The 13,221-nt window shown below is 40.9% G+C and overlaps 2 protein-coding genes across 2 annotated transcripts; both read left to right on the forward strand.

Moving 5' to 3' along the window:
- Positions 1-117: 117 nt before the first annotated feature.
- LOC310964382 (uncharacterized protein) lies at positions 118-5,395 on the forward strand (the record flags this gene model as incomplete). Its single annotated transcript, XM_083937494.1, has 2 exons — positions 118-156; positions 5,290-5,395. 2 exons carry the CDS (start codon positions 118-120, stop codon positions 5,383-5,385), a joined length of 135 nt encoding a protein of 44 aa, XP_083793620.1. The 3' UTR covers positions 5,386-5,395.
- A 453-nt stretch (positions 5,396-5,848) lies between these two features.
- ptp4a1 (protein tyrosine phosphatase 4A1) lies at positions 5,849-12,137 on the forward strand. The gene is made up of 5 exons (XM_083937483.1): positions 5,849-5,971; positions 6,277-6,369; positions 7,908-8,038; positions 9,431-9,505; positions 11,782-12,137. The coding sequence occupies exons 1-5, from the start codon at positions 5,867-5,869 to the stop codon at positions 11,897-11,899; spliced, it is 522 nt and encodes a 173-aa protein (XP_083793609.1). The 5' UTR covers positions 5,849-5,866; the 3' UTR covers positions 11,900-12,137.
- Positions 12,138-13,221: the final 1,084 nt, after the last annotated feature.

The following is a 13,221-nucleotide window of genomic DNA, read 5'->3' on the forward strand; positions in this document are numbered from 1 at the left end:
GCCTGACGGAGTCGTCGCAGCGGATCAGGAGACTTCGGCTCCGTTCGGAGAAACAGCACCGGATTGTATGGTGAAGAACCCGTTTCATAGTCTTACCGTTTTCTGGGGACCGGCTGTATGATTAAGCTACAATCTTCAATGAGTAAGCATATCCCAGTAAGTAACGTCTGTATACATGTTTGTGTGTGGCTGCCATTTTGTTTCGTTTTAATCCACCGGCTTGGTGTTGTAAAATCACTTGGTTACCGACCGTTACCTACTGGCCTTCACGGTGAAATCACGGCCTGCTCCTGCTCAAACCCCGCTTTGATATACAGCCGTGACTCTGACTCTTAACGTTAAAACACTTAACCGTCACTCTATCACGACTAAAACACGCATTTACCTCGGTTATTGACGCGTAAATGACGGTTTGTGTGGGTGGTCGTGACGGTTGGGGAAGAAACGGTTGCTCGGGGATTGGGGATGCGCAGCAACGAGCTCGTCTTTGCGAGTTTTACCCGTCGTTTTGCGGGTAAAACGACGCATTTTTACGTGAATTAAGTCGAAAATATAACCGAAATTTTTTACGTTGTTCCCCGTACATGTTACCGGTTCGCTGCTTTAACGGGGCGTCGTGTTTGTCACCGTTTTAAAGCAGCGTGTGTGCGGGTCGCCCATCTCCCCCAGCAGCTCCTGACAGCACACACAGGCCTCTAACGGTAGAATGATGGCGCCCGGTCCTTCCTCACACAAAGGACACTTTAGTGCTTTTATTTTGTAATTTTAAAGATTCAATATAAACATTTATTTTCTTACATGTTCCAGAGTTAGACACAAAATACCCATAAATATATTTCTAAATGTAGTAATAATAATAACTAAGGTTGTATATATCATCAAAGGACCTTTCACTGCCTTTTAATTATATTTCAATTATTAATTATTATTTAATCAACTTGTCTTCCATAAACATTTGTTATCCCCAATACATTTAAATAATTACATTATATAATTATGCACTATATTTACCCCACTAATGCATCTGTCTCAAGATGTGTGGCCGCGGACAACCAATGTGAATTTTGTAAATATTGGAGGTTTAACTATTATACATTTATTTTGGGAGTGTCAGTTTACTTTGGAGTTCTGGAAAAATAATAATAATAATAATAGATAACCTTTCAACACTCAAAACAATCACTCAGTTACATTGGAAGCCAAAGATGTAATTATCTGCTATGGAAATGAAAACAAAAACAACACATTGGTTTGTCAACTTATTAACTTTACAAGAAAAACAACTCTCATCCATAATGCTAAATGTAATACAAAAATTGAATTTTATTCTTATTATTAATAAGTATTTATGCAGCTGATATGCTACAATATTCTTTTCAAGGATAATGTGATTATATAGCCTACCTTTCAATGTTTCTTTTAATTGAAAAGATAATATAATAAAGATAAGATATAAACATTTCTTTTCTTCCATGTGCCAGAGTTATATACACAATACGAAAAAATAATAATAACATAAATTAAAATGTACAAAGGCGGTAAAACATAGAAAAAGGTAATAAAGAATAACAAAAACATATGGGGTCTGCTGCTAAACTAAGGGAGGTCATTTGAAGTGCCTAAATAATAGTTTTTGCAAATCTGAATCTTTAAAAAGATAAAATTAGCGTAGTTTGTTAAGCCCAATCATTTAATGGATACAGTAGTTTGTTAAGATAATGTTCATATTAATGTTGTAAGTTTGTTAATAATAATTAAAAGTGAATCCATCTTTTGTTTGTTTTTTACGAAACATTTTGAAAGGACAGAGAACACTTCACAACCTTTTTATAATGCAATACAACAACATGCATTTGAAATGACCACTTTTCCATTCCTCACCTCGTCTGTCTTTTTAACCTCCTAACCATGTTGTTCACTGTCATTTATGATTTTTGACCGAATGTTGTTTTTCAGCAGAAAAACACGGGATTAACAAACTGTCACAGCTTAGTGTTTTTAATATCTGGAACCGGAGAGAAACATGTCCGTCATTCAATTACATCCGTCTTAAGGGTGTAAAGGGCAGAAACATTAGGAACCTAATGGCAGTGAGTCAGATTTATGATTATGATAATAACAGAGTGCACGCTAAAGCCCCGCTGAAGGCCTCGTGGTGAGCTCGGTTTTCACTGATTATATGACCTAGATGTCAGAAATGACACATCCTTCCTATTGTGCATCAGCAGCCATTAGGTAAGATATTACATGGAGCTGCAATGTGACTTTATATAACATACTCCTTTATTTTTTCTCTCCTCATCCCTCCCTCGTTTTCTTCCATCCACACCTGTCCAGTTGAGAATTAAACCCCACACCAGGCGATAATTCAGCGCGATAGCCTCATTTATCGTCTTTTAATGGAATCGTGACGCGATGCAATCATCTATCTTGACACACAATAAGGGCGCACTCACACTGTCCTTCCGCACCGCGCCCTGGGCTTTAGGGTACTTGTCCCCCCCTCCCTCTCCCCCCGCGCCCCAGGCCCGTTTTTACTCACACTACCTGGGCCTCGCGCAAATGCTTCTTGCTGTCCATACGTCATCACGCCGTAACACGTCACACGCATTGATTGACGTCGTCGCGATGCGTCGCTTTCTTTACAAATCTTTCCATAGACCTCGGCGTTTTTGTGCGTGTTGTCGACTGTTTTTGAATCTTTTCATCGACCAAAACACTCCACCTCCGCATCACACCAAGGTGAACCTTTCGCCGCCATTGTTGTTGTTGTTAAATGTCCGCGCATGGTCCGTCCTTCTATTTTCTATGTCCGAACAGGCACACATAAATGACGACAGAACCGTCGTAGGCCTCATGCTCGTACACGTGCTCGTCCATGTGCAAACGCACTCTACAAAAGCCCACCTCTCTCAGACAGGACGTGGACGGCCAGCTGTCCGCAGTTATGCGCGGAGCGGTTGCACTCACAATGGTCAAGCGCACTAAGCTTGACCCGAAAAACCTGTTTTGGCCCGGTGCGGAAGGACAGTGTGAGTGCGCCCTTACGTTATCTATATTAATAGTCGCAACATTGACTCAAAACGCTCAGAAAATCTGATGTGAAGTATTTTGAGGGAATATTTTCTGTGCATGCATGTACATTTCTTTTGTTGTTGTTGCTGTTGTGTTCATTTTGCACCTAAATTCTTAATAAACTCAGAAAATACTCTATATGTTTAATTAGTCAAGTATTTACCGTGATTTAACCCAGGATTATACTAAAATAGCCGTTAATTTTGCAGAAAACATGCTACATCGTCCATGAAACATCAGGATAGAAGATTTCATATGGCCTTTTATACTTTTAAGATGATCAGAGAGGGCACTGATAAGTCAACTATTCGATGAGTCGACCGACAGAAAAACATTTGGCAGTTAATCTGATAATCGATTAATTGTTTTAAGTTTATATTTTGCACTGAAGCTCTTAATAAAATGGGAAAATACTCACACAGGAGCATAAAAACATGAGCATTATCGGGCAGTTATAGCATATAGATTATGATATACGTGACATCAAATCGCTGCATATCCGACCTAGCATTTTAGGCGTTATCAGGGGCGTTTCTAATACTGGTATCAGTGTTGTGTCATTGGAACGACTACTTAAACTACTTGTATCATTGTCCGCGATCTGATGCATGTTTGGTGTCTTTATTTCTTATGAGATATTAATATTGATGCATTACTGAGTCTGGAGATGCAGTTTCAGTATCGAGGCCGATATTCACAGTGATGGCAGTGTGCAGAAAAGTGTGTGTGATGCATCTGTGTGACACTACAGAAATGTCTGCAAGTATATTTTTCTCCTGTTCTGAAAAAGAGCTCACACAACACACAGTAAGTAAGGGCTGTAACTATAGGATTGTTTCAGGTTACTATTCAATCTGTTGGGTGATTTACATTGATCCTTTGTTCTGAAAGTCTAAACTATTTTGTGTAGTAAGACATTAGTTTGAGAAAAGCAATCAAATCCTCATACTTCGCAAGAAAAGTATCTCTGCTTGATAACTCACCAGTCAGTCATTTACAGAACCAGCGACACTTTTGATAATCGAATTATTGCTGCTCCTTTGTGTTGAAAGGAGCCAGTTGAGGTGGTTCAGGATCATCTAGTAAGGATGAACCCTGTGCGCCTCCCTAGGGAGGTGTTCCAGGCACGTCCAGCTGGGAGGAGGCCTCGGGGAAGACCCAGGACCAGGTGGAGAGATTAGATCTCCACACTGGCCTGGGAACGCCTCGGGATCCCCCAGTTAGAGCTGGTTAATGTGGCCCGGGAAAGGGAAGTTTGGGGTCCCCTGCTAAAGCTGCTGCCCCCGGATAAGCAGATGAAGATGAGATGAATATTTTTGGGTTTTGTACTGACCTCACCGTGAGCTTTGGAAACTTGTGACAGTCATTTTTCAAATAATTAATGAAGAAATTAATTAAAATAATCATTAACTCTAGCACTTACTTGATTATTTAGATCATCAGATTATTTTACTGTGAAGTCAGTAACAAATAAAGCAGAAAGGAAGCTTAGTGTATTCTTACTCTGCTCACTCTAAGTTCTTAAATAAATTCTGTTCTGAAACAAGGATATAGTCACGTTTCAGTGCACTGCTGTTCAGTTATTAAAGGGACACCGTGTAGCATTTTAAGTCATTTATTACCTCAAATTAAGGTCTTCATTCATCAATAAGTACTCATTGGTGTACAGTTACCTAACAATCTGACTCATCCTCCTGAGTGAATCATTTCCTATCTGTATTTACAGAGGACATGTAAGCTTTATGGAGTCCTTCCGGTCCATAAAAAACTATGCTCAGCCGAGAGGAACATAAAGCATTACGTAGTACCAGTGAGGCAAAGCACTTTTTCGCTCAGAGCCAGCCCGACTGTGGAAGACTGGAGGAGTAAATACTAAAACATGCCCACACTAATGATTCAATGCTGTTTGAAGTTTCTTTGAAACAACTTACCTCATCCCTGAAAGGAAACTCGTAAAGGTAGCATTGGGTGACCTGTTGTCATAGCTTCTTGGCACATGGCGCCTACCATAGTTGCAACCAGGTAGCAACGCACGTTTGAAAAAGCGCGCCGCTAGAGAGCACTATTCGTTTGAATGCATTATACAATTTGAAGATGGGAGAAAAGCCCCCACAGTGCTCCTTAACACGCCGAGCCTCAACAGAAGCGCTCTGTGGTGTGTGTCCTGTTTTAAAAGCGTCTCTGTCCTTTCTTGTCTCCCTCTGTGTCCTGCAGCAGTTCTGTGGTGTTCTGGGTCACACATTTATGGAGTTTCTGAAGGGCAGTGGGGACTACTGCCAGGCTCAGCACGCTGCCTATGCAGACGAGTGAACAGCCAAACTCGCCAACGATCCGAAGCACTTGAGCCACAGGAGGGACCCCGGAAAAGTTGGCAGGACCGGGACGCCTCCCAGAACCAGCGACAACTCGGCCTGGATGGGGTAACTCCACCCGCTGCACACTGCCCTCGTCGGCTTCCGCCTGGCTAGAATCACGGTGGAACCAGCCTTGGTTTATTTTTTCCTTCCTTTTCTTTTGTTTTATCCCAAAAGGAGAGGGTTTTTAGTTTGATTGTCCGCCCTTTTTCTGCTCGCCAACTCCCTAAATTTCCACATTCGCCTGACGCCGCCTTTGATTTCATTTTTTTTTTGCTAACCTCAAAGAAGACTGGCGGATTTCTGGGTTTCTAGAAGCTCGTTGGACATTTTTCTGTTTGACATTCCCTCCGAGTTTAACTAAGTGTTTACATTAGTGTTTCTACTCCGTGGAAGACGTTTTTAGGTTTTGTTAAATTTTGTTTCACGTTGTCACAATGGCTCGAATGAACAGACCGGCCCCTGTGGAGATCACCTACAAAAACATGAGGTTCCTTATTACCCACAATCCCACCAACGCCACCCTGAACAAGTTCATTGAGGTGAGCCGCCGTCTCATTGGTTGAAGATTAAAATTTGCTCAGCCAGATTAGAGGGGCATTTACAAGTTTAGTTTACACATTTCAAAGTAGTAAAATTAACCTATGTTTGCATTAAGACAAAGATAATGTGCTTGGAAATATTTTTGAAGGTAATAAAATATAAAGGGTCTGATGATGTAATGTTTCAGCAGAGGATCATCTATAATAACAGACACATTTAAGACATTTTAATCCAGGTTTATTGCTTGTGTACTTGTTGTGTCTGAGATGGCTTTCTGATGAATCATGTGATGAATTTTTCACAGGAGTTGAAGAAATATGGCGTGACCACTGTCGTGAGAGTTTGCGAGGCCACATATGATGCCACTCTGGTGGTGAAAGAGGGAATCCAAGTTCTGGTGAGTTCAAGTCCTAAAAACCATTACAGCTGTTGGCGCATCCAACTTAAATGTAGGGTTTTTTTTTGTCGGGCTGTACCCGACTCCGAATTTGGTCAGTTGAATCAGATTTGGCTGTTCAGTACGAATATTTGACTTTACATTCCTTCCTTTTTTTTCATGAAGTCAATCAATTAACAAGGGACGAACAAATTTATTTCCTGCTTGAACCAAAACATTGAGATCATCAGTATTCTCATCAACATCTAAGACCTCCTTCCTAAAGGAGGTAAAAGAATGGATGTAGCCCCTCCTTTGAGGTCCGTTCTCTCGACTCGATCCAATCGTCCTCTCCTAGGGGAGTCGCCATCTTGTCAGACTTTGATTCCCCCCATTTCCTCTTACCTAAGAAGGGCATTGATGTGACATTGAGGGGAAGGAGGTACGTCCATCTGGCTACGTATACCTCCAAGGAGAAGTGAGAGCCAGTAGCAAGCTGTCACTCTAGAGGCCGCGTCCCTGATTATTCATAAACTTTACTAACTCATCTTCAACCGCTTATCCCGGATCGGGTCGCGGGGGAAGCAGCTTCAGAAGGGGACCCCAAACTTCCCTTTCCCGGGCCACATTAACCAGCTCTAACAGGGGGTTCCTGAGGCGTTCCCAGGCCAGTGTGGAAATAGGCCTCCTTCCAACTGGGGTCGCCTGGAACACCTGCCAAGGAAGGCGTCCAGGGGGCATCCTTACCAGATGCCTGAACCACCTCAACTGGCTTCTTTCAAAGCAAAGTAGCACCCTCCTGAGAAAACCCATTTCTGCACCTTGTACCCTTGTTGTTTGAGAAACTGCTCTATTATGAAACCTGCCCCTAGTGGACACTCGGTGAACTGACATTTTTGGAACCTCATCGGATCAACCAGATAATCCCTGTGGTTGGGGTTTGGTTTTAAATCCCCCTCCACTCAAATTTGTTTTGAAGAAAATAGTGATTAAGTGCTCAACACAATTTCCAAAAGATGACATCACCTTTCAAACCCAAAGATATTAATTTCACAGTGATATAAGAAACAGAAGAAAGCAGCTCCTCCTAACACCGGAGAAGCTGGAACCAACAAACCTTTTGCTTTATAGCCTCATAAACAGCCAAACCACTGAACCAATGATCAAAACAGTTGTCTAATAATTTTCCGTTGATTGATTAAACCCTGAATCATGTAATTATTGCAGCACAAGTCGATTAAACCCAGTAGCTTTTGCCTTTTGAGGGGATTCAGCAACCCTGCACTTTTGTTTTGTTCACGTAATAATAAATTAATGACGTAATAAGTATTTTTCATAAACTGATTCTATATATATTTTTTAATCTTCATGTGTAACCACTAAAAACAATCGTTAAACTGTCAAATGAAGACACGGATGAGGACAGAAACCCCTCTCCCCCGCTGCAGCAACAGTTTGGTTTCCCTGCAGCGGTCTCAGCCCCTCACATTTCTTGTTTTTGTTTTGCTTCCCAAGAAACTGCACAGATGACATCATTTTCCCCCCATGTTCTCTTCCAGGATTGGCCGTTTGACGACGGAGCCCCTCCCTCCAACCAGATCGTGGATGATTGGCTGAACCTGCTGAAGCTGAAGTTCAGGGAGGAGCCCGGCTGCTGCATCGCTGTCCACTGTGTGGCAGGGCTGGGGAGGTGAGAGATTAAAGTCTTATGTTCTTATCATACCAGGATCATATTTTACACGTGGTTTCTGTCGGTGCGGATGTGGCAGATAAGACTGTGACACTGGCTTTTTTGGTACTTTTGCTTATTGGGGTGTAATTTATTAGTGTTTTCAAATGCTTCAAATCCCTAAAATCTGTACAACCTGAGCTTAAAGGTTACTACGTAAGTCATTAAGATTAGAGATAAGATATTCCTTCACTAGTCCCGCAAAGGGGACATTTCCTTATTACAGCAGAAGCATCGATAAGAAACAATAAATCATAGAAGAATATGAACAATATAAACACAGGGGAGTATAAATTACGAGAATAACAGAAACAATATAAACAATGTTTTTACCGAACCAATCAGCGCTGGTTTTGTGGCAGGTCGAAGTGTGATGCAATGAGAAGCGACTGTTAAGTGTCAACAACATGGCGGCTTCCGGAGATGAGATGAGCGCAGCTATTGAGCAAGCAGCTCGCTAACGCTTATTTATCCTTCTGTTGAAATATGGACCGGGCTCCTGAAATTGGGCCTTTTATCCGTAAATTCACGTCAAAAAAACAGCAAATATCCTTTACCAACATGTTGTTTACTTTCTGAGCTTTGCCCCGGCGCTGTTAGTACATAATACGCTTTGTTGATCTGATTGGTTGATTTGGCCCATATGTTTGTGATAGAAAGATGGTTTATCCAATCAGCAACCAGTATTTTTGCCCCTTCCCAGAAGATCTCCAATCCAGAGTTCCCAGATGGATACGCTGAGCAAATGTGAAGCAATCCATCTGGCGGACTCAGGTTAGAGGTTTGGTGTTATTTAGTACATAACACCAAACCTCTAATTAGTGGTTAAAAAATGCTGTTTTTGGATGCGTTCAGTGCACCGCCCCGAGCTAATCGCTGTTAGCCCTTTGGGGCTGTTAGTGACTCTCCGGGCATTCTCTATACATGGTTGATAAACGGAAAAAATTGAAAATTGAAAAAACTGGACCTACACTTTAATGCGGCGCCCTGCATATGTTTTCTGTTGTGGTGTGAAAAGCAAAGCAGTGGAGCAGGTTTTCTTTTACGCTGCTGCCGTACACGACCAATGAAATCGTTCACAGTTTGTGTTTGCTTAGTTGTTGTTGCCAAATCGTTCTGTTTTCATCTCATCTGAGTTTCAGAAATAGCTCAACGTCGACTCCCTGAGCTCCTCATTTTCACACAGACTTTAATTAGTTAAGTGATTTGATGTGTGTTTTGAAACGTCTCTCTGAGAAAAGATGAAACCAGACACAAAAAACGCTGAAAAACAGTTTGTGTGACGAGGGAAATCAAGTCCGAGTTGGTTTTTTTTTCAACTGACACACTTTCTGTTTTTCCCTCTTCCTGCAGAGCTCCTGTGCTGGTCGCGCTCGCCTTGATCGAATGTGGGATGAAATACGAAGATGCTGTCCAGTTCATTCGACAGTAAGTGACTCGACACGTGGCGGTGAAAAAGCTTTCAACAGAAGGTTGAGTGCTTTAAAAATTGATCCAAGTGATTCTAAGAAAAACGTTTGAGGCTGATTGTTGTTGATGATTAAACTGCAAATACTCTTTTCCTTTTTCTAACAATACTTTTATAAATCGCCTTAAAACTACGTAATTTATACAACAAAGACAAAACAAACATCATAATTAGCTGCTAATCAATAAGGAGAAGAGATCAAATACATAAAAAAGCGTTCCCATATTGTTATATTCGTGTCATATTTTCATTTGTTGCAAATATAGTTTTATTAAACATTATTGCTTCAGCATTTCTGTCTTTAGTAGATTTGACATTATGGAGGTAGACAAAAAAAGCAAATGAACACGAGTCCTTGGCTGGAATAAAACTGTGGACACTCCCCAAATATTTATTCACAAACATTTCTTAAATATCCCTCACATGTGGTTGCATTAGAGCTTTGTGACTAGGCTGTCTACTGAGGTGTACATATAGTTCAAAAATGAACTCTCCAGTGCTCTCTGGTGGACAAACTGTATAACAGAGACGCTTCACTCCCTCTAACATGCAGCGTGTTTGGGATCATGTGCACCAGTGTATACCAGATCATTTCAGCCATACGGGTGTTTTGATTTACCACTCGCTTCGAGATCTTCCCGCTTTTCTCTGAGACAATATTTCGGACAGAAGCTGAACGTTTGTGTGATGCATAAAGCGGCGAGGGATGAGTCATAATAACCGTAAGATGAGGTGTCAGAGAGTGCTTTTAAAGGATGTGATTCATCAGCGCTCCAAGTAGTTTGAGGTCCACGTTTGCTTTGAAATCATCATATTTGGATTTGCACGATGATGTTGAAAACATTTGGTGGGATTTTCATTTTAAATATTTTATCACAGTATATCTCATTTAATATTGTATCTCTCTCTCTCTCTCTCTCTCTCTATATATATATATATATATATATATATATATATATATATATATATATATATATATATATATACTAATGATTATGATTGTTGCTCATTTTCTTAATAAATTGGTGAGAATGTGGATCTGTGTTTCCCAAAAAGACGAGGTCCTCAACCGTCGTGTTTTGTCCACAACTCAAAGATATTCAGTTTACTGTCAAAGAGCAGGAAAAAGAAATATTCACATTAAAGAAGATGAAATCAGAGACTGACTTTGTTTTCCCCTAAAATTACTCAAAACCATGAATTGATTATAGAAATAGAATAATCTTTGCAGGATAGACTCGAGAATAAGCCGCTTTATTTACAGATTAGCAGTGTTTGTATCAGGGAGCTAGCAACATAAACTCTGCTGAAACAGATGTTTGCGTCCTCATTAATGCAGGTTATAGTTTAATTTCAGCGCAAAATCATCCCGTTGTCTTTTTCGGCACTTGCATACATCAAATCAGCCATCCAGACAGTTTTTTCATTTAACAACTATTAACGGAGAAATACAGGAGAGTCGCTAACAGCCGTACGTGGCTAACACTGATTAGCTCGGGGCAGTACGGTGAAGGCAATAAAACAACTTTTTAACCACTAATCCTTCTAAAAATAACACCAAACCTCTGCAGCAGCATGAGAAGAGTCCCTACACATAAAACGTAGTTAGTGAACCCGAAGTTCATTTATTAAAAGAGTGTTTTAAAGACTTAGCAACTGGCCCCTGTACCAGCTCCTCTCATAGTAAAGTCCATTCAAGTGGATTACCAAAGTCAATCCTAAAGGAAGGAGCCCATTGGTGCTTTGTTTTATGTGTAGGGACTCTTCTCATGCTACTGCAGAGGTTTGCTGTTATTTTGAGCAGTATTAGTGGTTAAAAAAGACCTTTGAATGCCTTCACCGTACTGCCCCGAGCTAATCAGTGTTAGCCACGTCCGGCTGTTAGACTCAAATTTTTCCGTTAATAGTTGTTACACGTAAAAAATAAAATGTCTCTATGGCTTATTTGATGAATGTAAGTGCTGAAAAAGACCATGGGATGATTTTTGCGCTGGAATTACACTTTAATGTGTAGATAATTTCCGATTTGCGGTGCATGTGTGAAAGGGGCTTTAGTCGACTGAGAATGTCTTTAATGGAGGATCAAGGTTTGAGTAGAAATCTATATGAAAACAAGGCCACAGTGAGAAAAATGTGACGGGAGGGAAGAATAACTGAAACCGCTTTAGTTTTAAATGACCCTTGTGATCAAACAAAGACCCGTCGAACGGAGCTGAATCAGTGTTCTCTTTTCCAGGAAGCGTCGAGGAGCGTTCAACAGCAAGCAGCTGTTCTACCTGGAGAAATATCGTCCAAAGATGCGCCTGCGCTTCAAAGACTCCAACGGCCATCGTAATAACTGCTGCATCCAGTAGAGCCAAACCCGTGTTCAGTGCAACCTCGCGGGCTTATCACCTGGCAGGCTTGTTTTTCTTAGTCGTTGTGTTGGAAGTATTTTACTTTGAAAAAAACAAAAAACAACCATGCTCTGTAATTCAACTGTCCCGTTCCCCTTTTCCTCCGGGTTCAAAATCAAGTGTCAAAAGAAAAGAAAAGAAAAATGAGTCGTGTGAACCGGAGTCACCGTGTTTTCTCTTCATGCCCCCCCCCCCCCCCCCCAAAAAAAAAATTAGGAAAGGGCAGCGCTTAGTCGTGTATCATTGTAACATGTTGGATTCATTGTTTTGTTTTTCTTGAACGCAGCCCAAAGAGTTCTGATTGGCCCGTGCGTTTTTGAGAATGTGCTCGAAAAAGGGTTTTTATTTCCACGTGACTAAATTATGCGCCCCCCGTTCAATTCCAGGGTTCCGGTTGAAGACTAGACTAAGAGAGGTATGCCTTCCTTCAGATCCGATGGTTTCATCCATTAATGCCTTACAATCGGGAGTGGAACAAAAGGCAACGGAGGCGGGACTCGAACCCCCGCTCGGCATTTGGGGGAGAAAAAAAAAGGTCTTTTCATTTTTCTACTCGGAACAAAAACATGAATCAAATCGTTGCCTTCGTCTCGTGCAGGAAGTCTTACACACACACTTATGCCCTTTCAGTAACTATTTTTTAATATAAAACGCTTAACTGTTGCAATATTTGTCAATTGAAAGTCTAGGAACGTTTTTGTTTTTTTCTGTTCTCTATCAAACCTTCTGTTTACTAATTAACTGCCACGTCTAAAATGTGATTTTTTTCTTTTTATTTTGTTATTATTTTTATTTTTTTTGCTTCAAACTGGACTTCCAACGTCTGCGATATTTTGTACGCCTTTTTATTTGATGTCCGTAACTTAAAGACTTGGATACTTGATGATTTTATGTATTTGAAAATGTGTATTATTATTATTATTATTATCATCATCATCATTAGGTTGGCTATTTATACTATCAATGGATGTGTGATTTAGTACCGTGAGCGACAAAGTTGTACCTGTTCACCAACTTGTGAGAGTACATTAAAGGATACACTGTTAAAAAACAAGGAAACGAGTTCACAGGTGTTTTTTTTTTAGTGGTTGTGAATTATTATTATTATCACGGTGTTTATTTCTAAACATCAGTGCTGCTGCACGATGGTGTAGTGGTTAACTGTCGCCTCACAGCGAGAGGGTTCCAGGTTCGCATCCCGGCTGGGGCCCTTCTGTGTGGAGTTTGCATGTTCTCCCCGTGTCTGCGTGGGTTTTCTCCGGGTTCTCCGGTTTCCTCCC

Source organism: Echiichthys vipera, assembly GCF_963691815.1.
Source record: "Echiichthys vipera genome assembly, chromosome: 2".
Taxonomy (NCBI): Eukaryota; Metazoa; Chordata; class Actinopteri; order Perciformes; family Trachinidae; genus Echiichthys; species Echiichthys vipera.

Excerpts from the sequence above, each read along its gene's own strand:
- ptp4a1 (XM_083937483.1), top strand. The coding sequence starts at position 5,867 with ATGGCTCGAATGAACAGACCGGCCCCTGTGGAGATCACCTACAAAAAC. Across the intron at positions 5,972-6,276 it reads CCCTGAACAAGTTCATTGAG|GAGTTGAAGAAATATGGCGT; the intron begins GTGAGCCGCCGT and ends AATTTTTCACAG. Across the intron at positions 6,370-7,907 it reads AAGAGGGAATCCAAGTTCTG|GATTGGCCGTTTGACGACGG; the intron begins GTGAGTTCAAGT and ends GTTCTCTTCCAG.